At 38.1% G+C, this 13,445-nt stretch overlaps 1 protein-coding gene across 4 annotated transcripts in view; it reads left to right on the forward strand.

The window, feature by feature from the left end:
- The window catches only part of CGNL1 (cingulin like 1), a 59,002-nt gene that overhangs the window by 5,716 nt on the left and 39,841 nt on the right, over nucleotides 1-13,445 (forward strand). For all 4 annotated transcript variants that reach the window (XM_074549418.1, XM_074549417.1, XM_074549416.1 and 1 more), the window contains exons 2-5: nucleotides 9,073-10,672; nucleotides 11,170-11,264; nucleotides 12,181-12,274; nucleotides 13,183-13,284. In XM_074549418.1, the coding sequence (XP_074405519.1) occupies nucleotides 9,092-10,672; nucleotides 11,170-11,264; nucleotides 12,181-12,274; nucleotides 13,183-13,284 (1,872 nt within the window). In that variant the 5' untranslated portion in view covers nucleotides 9,073-9,091. The remainder of the gene's footprint in view (nucleotides 1-9,072; nucleotides 10,673-11,169; nucleotides 11,265-12,180; nucleotides 12,275-13,182; nucleotides 13,285-13,445) is intronic.

The following is a 13,445-nucleotide window of genomic DNA, read 5'->3' on the forward strand; positions in this document are numbered from 1 at the left end:
AATACAATGTAATTAAGACAAAGTTTAACAGTAGAAAAATGGAAGGCATAAGTAGCTTGAATACACATGAAGCTGTGGCCTTATGTTGGCTGTGTAAATATGACTCCTACAGCCTATTTTACATGTAGATTCTGTACTTAAATACTTGCATCTCCATAGAGATTAACCCTGCTGTGTGTGTCTTTATATTGGTGAGCCCTTGGTCTTTGCAAGCAGCTGTACTCATAGTTCATTATTAATTTTGTTCAGGAATAAGTTACACATACATAATCATATATAATCAAGGTCATGCAAGTTGCATATGTTGGGTGGTTGTAAAAGTAGTTCCTGTAGACAAGATTATAGTTTTCATGGGAAAAATGAGAAGAATGTCCACTGAAATGTCACATTTAAAGTGAAGGAAAAAATGTTTGAAGTATAGGAACCTTTTTTATTTAATTATGTAAGATGATTTTATAAAATAATGTGTTCCTGAAGCACTTGTAAAACTTCTTAGCAAAGGTTGCCCTAGCTGTGTCCATTCCTTTGAGAAGGGCTTTTTAAGAGACTCTTAACAAACCTGAGATTTTTTGCTCAAGCCACTAAAAGGATACTCTCTTCTATTTAAGCAATAATGATGTCATTGGGATGTTCTAAGATAATTTCCTTTGGAACAAAATACAGTTTCTAACACTGACAATTGGAGGAAAATGTAATGAAACAACACAGAATCTCTTGTGGAGTGAGTGTATTCATGTCAGATGTTTGGATGAAAACCAGCTATTGTATTTGAAATCACAAACCACTTTTAGAATCTGTGAGTATCCTTGTGTCTCTCAGCCACCATTTCTGTCAATACATAAAGATACAAACATCAAGAATTTGATAAAGTAGAAGAGTATATATAATAAGATTTCCTCTTAGTGACTTTATTACTTTTTTTCTTGTTTTTAACCTTTTTTGCAAGTTTTTAAGAAAAGAGAGGGAAAATTGATTATTTTGTGTATATAGTCAACTCTGAAATAAGCATAAGATTTTGTTGTTACTTGCTTTTTGTATTTGAAGTTTGTAAATATTAATTGTAGTGCAGTACTGTCAGATGCTCACAAGATAACGCCAGTAACTGGATCCTGTTAGTGGCAAAACCCAACCTGTTCAGGAGCTTTATCTGAGCTGTGTGGGAGCTGAAAGAGCAGCGTGGCACAAACGCACTCGGGCAGCTGTTTGTGCACAGGAGCCAGGAACAAACAAGGGCAGCTCCCCAGCTGCCTCCAGGGCCTTCAGCACTGTCCCATCTGCAGGGCTGGACTGCTCACTGCCCATCGTGGATTCCTGCTTGGACTGTGTTTCATGTACAGGTTCACTTCTGGTTTAGTATACTTGGAATGTCTTTGATTTTGTTTCTGATTCCCTTTTGCTTATGATTTGGGAAAATATGGAAACATTACTTCAGTAAAGAAAAAGAGAGCTCTTAAATAATGATACACAGTATATAATGCAGTGGTAATAGCTTAGAATATTACATGAGAAATTTGGAGGTTTCTTAGCATTTTCATCATCAACAAAATTAAGTCTTTACTTTGCACTCAGTAAGTGAAGTTAGCAGGTCATGTGTTGTTTCCTCTAGGGATAAATCCTGTAAAATTATGACTACAAGAATTCATACATAGCAGATAAAGAAAATTGGATATATGTATTATGCCCTTGTTTTCAATAAAACTCTGAAAATTTTTGTGACCTGAGTATCTGCCAAAATATGTTGTTGTTGACTTACAGCCACTGAAGCAGATTTTCAATTGGAAAAAAAAAAACAACCAACAAATAAGCCAACAAAACCTGCTAGTTGTCACACAGCTCAAGCATTTGGCTGATCTGTCACATACTTTCATAGGACTAACAAGATGTTTTACATTTCAAACACTGAGACCTCCTCACACACAACATTTTCCAGGCAGAGGGAGCATGAACCCAGCTGTAGTGAGTGTATGAACCTCACTTCAAGGAAGTGAACAGTATCTTTTGCTCTAACTGCATCTAATTGTTCCTTCTGCTGACAGTCCTTATTAAATACAGCCTCTTCCTCTCCTTGGAAAGGTGACTGCTAATGTTTTGTTTTGTTGGCTCTCTGAATAAGGTGAACTGAAACTGAAATTCTCCTCTCTAAGGCAGCAAGCCCAAAGATCATCCAGTTTACTGTACTGCATTTTGGGAGAAATTAATAAAATAATATCTGTAATGCATAGTAACTGAAGCATGGCTGTTGGCTTTCACTAACAGTATGGAAGAAAAGTATTATTTGGGATTTTCATCCTGCAGGAAATTCTGACTTGTCATCTATAGACTGCCATCTGAAATCAGAAAAGAGAGATTTTTTTCACGGAATAAAAATGAAAGCAATTAATTGAGAAATGTTGAAATCCTTCCTATAAAAAGGTATTTCTCTGAGTCAGTGTTCCTGGCTGGACTTCATGCTTCATTATCCACCCAAAGCTATATGACTCCCACACTTAATCACAGCTTGGTCGAAGGAGAAAGAAACCAAGTCATATTGTGTTCATGGAGGGCACAGAGTTCCAGGGCTTCTGGTGTGGGGGCTGCAATTCCTGCTCTCCCAGGGAGGCCTGCATGGGCCCTGGCAGTGTGCAAGGCTGGGGGCTCCCCAGCAGCTGCTTTTCCCCATGGCAGGGCGGCAGCTGGGCCTGGCCGTGCTGTCAATGTCCCTGCAGAGCCGTGCAGGGCTGGGTACACAGCCCTGCAGCCACACTGGGGTGCAGCAGCTCAAAGCTGCTCCTGTCCCTTTGCCCTGCACAGTCACTAATGCACCTGCATGGGGGGTGCAGGGCATGCAGTGCCCAGTGCATTTAGACAGAGTGCTTTTGGAAGAATGTCATTTGCTAGCTTTTTATGAAATATATAAGGCTAATTCTGCCCACAGTGGTAGGTCAGCCCTGTCTTGGATGCCGAAGAGATGCCTTGATTTGGTCTTGTGTCTGTGTGATACCAAGTGTAATCCTTGCAGTCTAGCACTGGTACATGGAGCTTTGAAAAATGCATTCTGTGTGGCTTGGGTTCACAGGAACTCCTGATTGTTTTCAAGTATAGAATTTGTCACCATATCTTTCCTTCCAACAAGTAGGAAGAAGAGATGGGACATGAAGTTTTTGGGTTGGTTTAAAAGGGAATGAATATTGAAAAACTCAGTGGTTTGTTTCTTATTGAATTTATAGAAATTTTAGGTAGGTCTTTGGTGCTGACATCAGAAACACCAACAGCAATAATAAAATAAATCTGAGTAGTTTATTTTCCTCACTGATACCAGCAGATATAGAATGACACCATATGTAGAAATTCCATTCTTATAAGCCTTTTGAAAGTTTTGAATTTTGACCACTCAATAGGGAGTGGCAGTTTACAGACAGTGCTGGGGAAAAACAAGAGGTGACATTTTCATTGTATACTGTAACTATCATAATTTTCTTTCTAATAACTGGGAGCAGTAACTGCCACATTTGCTATAAATATAATTTTATAATTTAATAGAAAATTAATATAAATTTATAATATAATATAACTTGTAATTAAATTATATTAAAGTATAAATGTATATTAGTTTTATATAGATAAAAATTAGTTTTATATAGATTTTAAAAACTCTAGTATGAAAAAATATTGAATGGGAATAAGGAATCTGTTGGAAAAATGGCAGACTGTTTTCAGATGCCATTCTATTGTTGGATATTGTCAGTTTGCTGTTAAATGAGTTTTACTGTCTTTTTTTACAGCCCCATATCTAGAATTTGAAAATTTCACTTTTCTCCCTTCTGCTCTCTGTAAGCAGTAGATTAAATAAATGTATCCTACTGCAGAGGTGTCTCCCCCACGGGCTAAAAGGGACAGCAGCCCAGGCCCATTTTCCCTGGCAGAAGCAAATTGTGGGTAGGATTGAGAGTGAGGAAGTTTCCCCTCATACTTGCAAGGCGTGTTTGTGAGAATGTTTTCCATCAAGTGTGAAACCATTACAGTTTTGGTCCTCCCATGAATTATCCTGTCTGTTTCCTTTTCTTTACTCTCACAGTGTGTAAGTTTTCCTTCCTCTTCTCTCGTAAAGTTGTTTCCTGTCCTTTTTCCATAACACTGTCATTTATTATTGACCTAACACCCACTTTGTGTGATGTTGCTGATACTTTCTGAATAGTCAGCTGCACAGCGAATCCATTATTTAGCTTGGAGAGCAAGCTCAGTGTTATGTAAGGCTGGAGAACAAATTTTATAGTTCCTTCCTGACATTTTGCTGTGCATGTGAAATATCTGAAGTAAACATTCATAAATTGTTACATCCTGCTTTTTCAAAAAAGACAACTGCTCAATAATGCAGGCCATGAGGATTTTTTTTCTTATGGTAATAAAAATTTGGAAATAATTTACATGGAACGAAATATCATTTGTAATTGAGCCTGAAATAGTTTAAAATTTTCAGAATTCTTAAAGTTCTCTCCTCCAAAGAGGAGATAATAGGATATGTCCACATCTTCCTTTAATGAAAAATCTTCAGGTAATGCAGTCTTAGGAGACTCAGGATTGTGATATTGGATGTGGGGGAGTTCCTGGTTTTCTCACATTAAGGGAGCCAGGGAGGAGTCCTAGAGCCATAAAAAAGTCAGGTCTTTTATTCTCCATATTCCCTCACTGGATGGGTGCAAAAGGAGCAGCTGTGTAATGGGAGGCAATACCTCTGAAGGGTGTGTGGCTCCTTCAGGGGGCCAGGGGACATATCCATTGGTGGGACAGTGTGTCCCCCCATGCTGGTCACCATCTCTGCCTGCGCTGTCTGTCTGTCTGTCCCGAGCAGCTCAAGGTGGGCTGTACTTTGTGGTGAGGGTGTGTGGGCAGGATACAGGAGAGCAAGCTTCCCATGCAGAGTTTGCCATGTAACAGGATTGGGAAAGCAATTTTTTCTGAATAAATCTGCCTTGTAGATTTGGCTCAAGAACTGCAATGGGTGGTGGAGACAATTCCGTGCCTTTGTGATGCTGTAATGTTAAGAAGGGGAGAGACCTGTCTGGCACAGGAGGATGTTTCTCAAAGGAACTCCTTTCTGTTTGCAGGGAGAGCAGCCAGGGTTCCACATGACAGAGGTTTCCTTCATTGTGAGCAGGTCTCACATAGCTCCTGGTAGCTAGCTATAAAGTAGCTGTGAAAGGAAATGTTTTTAAGGAATTTAAAAAAAGTTTTTGACCTGTTAAACCTTCAGCGTTCATCTCCTGTGGCTCTTTGTAGAGTATCATATCACCACTGTACAACAGAGTGCTACAGAAGAACATGCAGAGTATTGGATTTTCAGGTATGAAAACCTCTGCTGACAAGTTCTCTTTATAAACAAAAAATGTCATAGTTTCTGTTTTTGGCAAAAAGAAGTTGTTCAGAAAAATGGAACCATTTCTGAGGAATGATAAAATGTGGGACTTCCATAGCCACTGAAGTCAGTTTTTAAAATGAGTGTTCAAGCACCTTTATAAAGTCTTACTTTGGGAAGAAATCTCAAAACTGAAAGGCTTGAGGAGCTTTGAGTGCCAGTTTTGTTTATTTGTTCACAGAAGTTTTTAAAGGTTGCTATCCCTGACAATGAAGTTAAAACACAAATTCAGTTTGAAATTTTCTGCTCACCTCAAGCAGTCCAAGGCCATGTTGCTGACAAAATATGTGATCCCATCGTTCTGTAGTACCTTACTTGCTGACCTGACAGCAAGATGCTGATGATTCTCTGTCCTTGGCTGTATTATCTGTTTTAGCAAGTAGAATATTTTCAAAAGAAAATAATTAATTGAACTAGTCTTTTCTTACATCGCAATTAATTTGTATGTGATGTTGTATAGGAGACAGGAACTGGTTTCATAATAGAATGGCAGTCGTTCACCTATTAATAGAGTTATTGCTTCTGTCTTCTGAAAATTGTATTTTTAAACTCTGAAATAGCAATAAAATTACTAGCAAGGCAGTATTGCTTGAAATTTAAAGAATTACTTTGGTGGAAAACCTGGAATTAGAACTTATATCACTCTGTATTTCAAAAAAAAGCTTCTTCATTTTTTTAAGTGACTACAAGTATGTAACAAAGAGCTACACAAACAGGGAAATTGCCTTCCCGGCTGCCATTGAACTATCTAACCTCTTTTCATAAGCTGGAGAGTAAACAGACTGTTTTGTCATAACATTTGAGGGCTTCAGCAGCCTTAGAGGAGATTAAACGCGGGCAGTTGGAGCTGTCAGGGCCCCCAGCTGTCAGCTCCTGCCCTGGATCCGATGGCAGCATCTCAGTCGGTCACAGCTGGGAGCACAGGCTGATTTCATTTACCCACTGTGCCAAGCTGAGGTTTTCCGGGGCTGAGGTGTGCCCTGAGCCAGCAGAGGTTTCAGATGTTGCCATTTGTGGCAGGGTGACATCTGTCAGAGGAGTGGGGCAGATGGGAGAGGAGCAGCTTCAGCCCTCTGCTCCTGCTCTGGTGCTGTAACGCTGCCAGAGCCCGAGGTGTGACTGTGCAATGCGTGTGCAGGAGAGTGACTGTAACTGTCATTAATCCATTAACATCGTTTCAGGATTTCCTCAGAAAGGCTCTGTGTGATGAAAGCCACTAGTGCTTTTTCTTTAATTTAAAATTGCTTACAAAATTGCAAAACCACTTTATTGTGTCTTGTAAAGCAACTGTTTGATATTATGTAGTTCATGTGAGTATTACACAGCTTGACATCCTATAAAATAGAAATTCTATGTAAAACCTTCAAATATCTGAATAGTAAGGTCATCTGTCTTTTCTTGTTGGTGTCATGGGAATTTATAAATGTAATCTTTTTTTTCCACAGTTCCAGAAAGCTAAAATGTGTCATTGAAAAAATTTTTTGTTTAGCTCTTTTATTTCTAAATGTTTTCTCCTTTTGTACAATAAAATTAAGAGTTTTGTTAGTACAATACATGTGAACAAGACAAATACACATACTTCTTTATGGTTTTAGAGACAAATGAAACACATTAATTTAAGGTAGATTATTAACCTAAACATTGATTCCCCTATATAGTAGGGGAGTTGGTGTTCTGTGGTTACTTTTGAGGAGATGGGGGTTGTTTGGGTTTTTTTTTCTTGTTATTTAATATTTTTAGCAACTTTCCAACAAGTTTGAAAGGACTGCTTTTGCAGTCACCCCCAAACAGACATATTGTAATTGTATTGCAATGTATTGCTTATTTGTTCCTTGTGCTGATTGATACAAATACTTTTTATTTTTTGGCTTTTAGGCTTATTTTTATTGACTTCTTTTTATATTTTTTTAGTTGTTGCCATTGTTGAAAAATTCAGATAAACTTTACTCTTTTTTAGATCTGCTAATACAGCTTGAAGGTGTAGTGTGCAGTTCCATATACTCCTTAGTTTGTGTTGGGGGCATTTCTAATCTGGCGGGGATTGCTGAGGGGGGAGCTTTTAGCAAAGATGTTCACACACTCCTCCACTACAGATGAGCTACCAACTGTGTGTAAATCAGGGGTTTCTCTCAAAGGCTCACATGTCAATGTGCCATGTGCGACTTCAATTTATAAGCCTGCTGCTGAGGAGGTGCTGGAGTTGGTTTTTAGAGAGGAAGAGGTTTTTGAGGGGAACTTTCCTGCTTGGATTTAGTAGAAATTAATGTACTGTGACCATTGAGCCAAACGTTTTCATTTGCTGTCAGGAAAAAATGAGAAGTCTGCCCTTGACTGGAGTATCTGAGGGAGGTGCTTCATGCTGAGATAGACAGGAGAGTGAAACTGCCTGCAGAGGCTTGTTTTTCCATGAGACATCCTGTTGTTTTGCTTTCCTCTTGCTGATACCATCGCTCAGTGATCTGGGGTTTGTCAGGCCGCAGTGATGACTCAACTCCCCAGCTCAGTTCAAAAGTTTATTCCCTCCAGGTTTTGTGTCAGACTCTCAGTCCTGTGTTCCATTCTTCTATAGACACACTCGTACTGTCCCTGCACTGCCTCTGCCCACAGACAGTTGGCTCATAATCTGCAACAGACTAGAGTAAATCTGCCTGCAAACCCAGCTGTTAGAAAAAGAAAGAATGGCATTTAACATTAAAAACACAGGTAGGGTGAATTTGTTGTATTCTAGATTGAAACAGTTTTGGCACATATAGGCTGGAGTTAGCATTCCTGTTGGATCTGAAAAAGGCACTGTCAGCCTTGGAAATACGAGCAGTGTTTTTCCATTTTTGTTGCTCAGCAAGTATCTTGTTTTAAAATAGCAACTGGAGTTTTTTGAACAAGCTTGCATTTGGGAGATGTAGGAAAGGTTATTCTTAGGGATGACAACGAGATAGTAAATGAAAAAGTTTCTTTTAAGATGTCATTAGAAACAAGTGTTGAAACCCAAGTATGTAAAAAAGACAACTCAAAGGAATGAGGATGTTGACCTTCCTTGCAGTGCTTTAGTTACCTGAAACTCATAAAACCTTAAACTGCTTGGTTGTGTTTTGCTCTCCTGGGCTGATGTTTAAATGTTAAATGGCTGGTACTAAATGCTGGCTTTAAAATGGTTTGTGAAAGGTACAGTCTTCTTACATCCTGATTAATTTGTATGTGATGTTGTAATGACTTCAGGATAGGAGATAGGAACTGGTTTCATAATAGAATGACAGTCGTTCACATATTTAAAACTTTACCAGAGTCATTGCTTCTGTTTTATGAAAATTGTGTTTTTAAACTCTGAGATGACAAATAATTTCCACTTCTGGGTAGTGGAAATACCCAGAAGTTGTGCTTTGGCTCAACAAAATTGTACCAGACTTTTTATATTTAAAATAATTTGATTCCAAAGCAATGAGCACAAGCTCTGTGAAGGTAACATTCGTAAAATGACATTACATTGATCAGAATGTGTCAGTCTGACATTTGTCTTTGTACCACAGTGTATTCGCTTTGGGCTTGACAGAGCTTGGATATTGATTTCCCTGCATTATTGCCATTAGTCTTCATTGTCACATTGAATGGTAGAACAAAATAATTAATGAAATAATCTAACTTGCTTAAAACAATAAGAATTTTGTAATTTTTCTCCTGTTCAGATATAATCCTCTGATAGACATGGAGCCATATTTTACTGGTTTTAAGCACATGCAGCAGGATTATGAAGTCACTCTTGAACTTGCAAGTGAAGAGACTCAGAAAACTAAAAATGCACTAAATTCTAGGACGGGATCTTATGGTGTCAGCATTAGAGTCCAAGGAATCGATGGACATCCTTACATAGTACTGAACAATACAGAAGGATGTTTGCCAGAAAATCCTCCTCCTCCTGGAAAAGAACAGCAGGTCATTCCTCAGACTGTGCACAAGCCAGCCGTGGACTCCAATGCTGCTTTGAAGTTGGACGACAAAACCAGTGACCATACAAAGTTTGCTGGAACACAGCACGTGCAACCCTCTATGCCTAAAAAACTGCAGATAACCAATGTCCATGAAAAGGATAGTGGAATGCCAGATTTTAAAGATGAAACTATAAAATCCTCAAATTTGTTGAATTTTCAAAGACATCCTGAACTTTTGCAGCCATATGATCCTGAAAAAAATAACTTGAACATGGAAAATTACCAGTCTTCTCTATGCAGTAAATCTAAGTCTTTTGCAGATGAAAAAACTGAAGCAAAGCCTTGGATTTCCTCATCTAAAGTAGTGTCCCTACAGAAAACAAATACGTACCTTGCTGAGTCAACGAAAGCAAATTCAAAAAAAATACATCTGAGCAGGTCAGTAGAAGATGCAAATAAGCAGCTGCAGGATTGTCCCAGCAGCACGATCAGCCCCAGTGAGGTGTGTGTTTCAGAGACACTCTCACCTGCAGGAGGGTCCCCCTGTGTTAGTCCCACTGCGTACCCCGAGACAAAGAAGCCCAGACCAGATGTTCTTCCCTTCCGCAGGCAGGATTCCTCTGGGCCGCTGCTGAGTGACTCCCGAAGATCCTCGTCCTCATCAGCCACTCCCACCTCTGCCAATTCCTTGTACAGGTTTCTGCTGGATGACCAAGAGTACGCCATCTACGCGGACAACGTGAACCGCCATGAAAACAGGAGATACATTCCATTCTTGCCGGGCACTGGTCGTGATATTGACACTGGCTCACTTCCAGGAGTAGATCAGCTAATTGAGAAGTTTGATAAGAAAGTTGATGCTCACAGAAGAGGCAGGTCAGGGAAAAGGAACAGAATTCATCCAGATGACCGTAAAAGATCAAGAAGCGTTGATAGTGCCTTGTCATTAGGAGCTGATGTAAATTCAGCTTATTTAGGTGAATTCAGTAAGAGCTTGGGTAAGTCAACTGAGCACTTGCTGAGACCATCTAAAGTTTGCCTTCACAAGCAGTTATCCAGAGATCAAAAGTCACCTTCCAAAGAGACAAAGATTTCTGCTCGAAGTGTTGGAAAACTGCAAATGCCCACTAAAGACACCCAGAGCAGCAGTTTCAGCTCTTTGCAACACCATAAACAGAATGGAGCAGATACAGAAAGCTTGATGGGTAGATCAGCTACACTCCCAGGACACAGTAAGAGGGAGGAAGTTAAAACAGTAACTTCTACTTTGTTGTTGCCAAACCGAGTTGGAATTACACCTGAATCAGGAGCCAAGAAGATTTCTGTAAAAACATGTTCATCCGTCCCTAATATACAGGTAATTTTGAGTTCATTCTTTAAGCTGTCCTTTGCACTTTGCACATGAAAGCTGCCCTGTTGTTAATTGTGTATTTTTCTGGTCTTTATTAGAACAAACTCCCATCATACAATAATTCCAAATGGGATTGTTCTGGAGAAATGTAAATATAATTTTTTGTTGTTGTTGTAAGTATAGAAAACCTGATTTGTAAAACAACTGATTTTTGTATGAGTAAAGGAACTGGTGAGGCCAAACAGATATCAAGATTCTTAAGCATACATGCACAAAAGTAGAATGTGAAAAGATGTATGCAAAATCAGTTTGTTTTTTCTTTTGGTGTGGAGTATGGTTTCTTGTTGCAGTAAGGCAAAACTCCAGTGGATCTTTCAGAACTTCAGGTCCATAGCACATAGAAGTTTTCATTAATAGGATAAAATGGGGAATTCTAATTATACTGTTTGTATTTACAACTCTCACAGGATATTTATCTTTTGACATTTTATTTTTTCTTTTAGGCAACTCCTGATCTCCTAAAGGGCCAGCAAGATCTTGCACAGCAGACAAATGAAGAGACTGCTAAGCAGATTCTTTACAATTACCTTAAGGAAGGGTCAGTATCCATATGTAAATTTTGGATAAGGAACTGCATTTTCTCAATATTTGTCTTCTATTACATTTGAAATGTGAAACAGTAAAGTGAAACCTATAATTAAATGAAACTTCTCTTTCACAATTCTGTATCCCAGCTGTGTCCTCTAAGGCATTATCTGATGTCAAAATACCCAGGCTACCAGGACTTACATAAGGTGTTGTATAGGATATGATTAAATGCACTTGAAACTTGTGAATCACAATATGGTTTGTCTTTTAAATACATCTGGAATTAAACTTTGAATAATGTAGAGGTTGTTAGAGAATTCAAATAGGGCCTCATGGAACTTTAAGCCTTTGGGTTTTTAAACAACAACAATGAAGTGTTATTTCCTAAGGTTTGGCAGAAACCCTCTGTGCTTTTAATACTTTGTGCATCTGTAACTCTTGGTATTTTCTACTGATAACTTATTGAAATGTAAAGGAAGGTTAAATTGATTCAAAATACACAATGCATTTAAATTTCTTTTAATTCCTGATATAGCAAGTTCTGGGACCTGTTCCAGTGTTATTTTATGTTGCAGTAGTCAGGACTTCTAAAACCTAGAGCTACTTCTTATTTCAATATGTCTGAGTAATAAACATGCTGAATATCTATCTTTCCCCAGTCACAATCCTACAAAAGAGATTTGCACTTCAAGAGTTCAGTACTCTTTTTTGTTTGGTTGGCTTTTTAGAAAACATTTGGAATACAAATTTTTAACTCCTCTCTTTGAAGATTTAGCAAATCATAGTTAAGATAATTTCTGATTTGTTTGTAGTATTTTGGGGTTTTTGTGGAGATTTTTATTAGATTGGACAGTCTGAATTTGGTTTGATGTTAACCACATGGTAACTTTGATCATATCATTGCTTATTTGTTCTGTCTGTTTTAGAAGTCCTGATAATGACGATGCAACAAAGAGGAAAGTAAACTTGGTTTTTGAGAAAATTCAGACTTTAAAGTCAAGAGCTGCTGGAAAGACACAGGTAAAGAATTTTTAATTTGCTTTGGCCTGTTTCAAAGTAGTGCAATATTCAGACAGGGCCTTAAGAATCTGAATCCCCTTAGTGACTTTTACTAGGCTATTCATGTGGTCCCTCAGGAACAGAGCTTAATTTTGATGGGATGAGAAGGATTAAATGATTATTGTCTATTATTTTATCCTGGGGTATAATTAGTAAAAATGAACATTTTTTTTCTTCATATTCTTGGTAATCTAGATATACATGTGCTTCTTCAGAAGATTTTAAGTGTAGTTGCTCACAGCACAGTCAACCTTTTGAAGAAATCTCTTACTATTTGAGAAGGAGTTTGGAGCAATGAAGAAAAATGTTAGCCACACTCACATAAAATTTCTTGGGTAAAGATAAACTTTATTTGCAGAGATAAATGTTAATCTTTTGATTGCAGTGAGACAGACATAGCATGAGAGACTCATGTAGCTTTTGTTATTAATGACAGCATTATTTATTTGCAAAATACATCCTAGAAAATTACCTAAAAAATGTATTTGAAAACCTGTCTCAACATATAAGCATGCTTTCCTTTGATGTCCATTTTTCATAATTAGTGATATCTCAGTAAAATTGGCCCAAAGTACACATGATTTGAGTCATATGTTGCCTAATTTGAATTTTTCTTTACGTTTGTATATTTTGTGTTTTGTTGTCAACATGCCTTGAGCAATTTCCAAGAAGTTTTATGAAAACCAAATCATGGTTCCTTTGAAAATCTTAGCTGGGCCTGACCCATGTGAAAAATCCCTGGTGAGCTCAGGCAGTTGATGCCACGCTTTGTTAGTCTTGCTTGTAGCTTTGCTTTAGATTACAGAAAAGAAATTGTTCTCAAAGAACATCTTGGCTTTGTGGGAATAAATGTCTCTATTTAATTGTAGGTTTCGGATTCTTCAGCTGAAGTAAAAGTATTGGTGGAACAAAAAGCAGAACTTGAAAGGAAAGTGGAAGAGTTGGAGAAAAAACTGGAACTGGAAATTAGGGTACAGCACTTTATTGTTATAAAGCTTCTGAATATTTTAAATGTGCTTTTTAAAATAAGTGACAACTGATCCTCCAGCTGATTCCCTTTTGCTTCATATTCTTCTTAATCCAGATATACCTGTGCTTTTTCAGAAGACTTTTATTTAAGGGGTGGTTGGTC

The sequence above is a fragment of the Zonotrichia albicollis genome, chromosome 11, assembly GCF_047830755.1.
Source record: "Zonotrichia albicollis isolate bZonAlb1 chromosome 11, bZonAlb1.hap1, whole genome shotgun sequence".
NCBI lineage: Eukaryota > Metazoa > Chordata > Aves > Passeriformes > Passerellidae > Zonotrichia > Zonotrichia albicollis.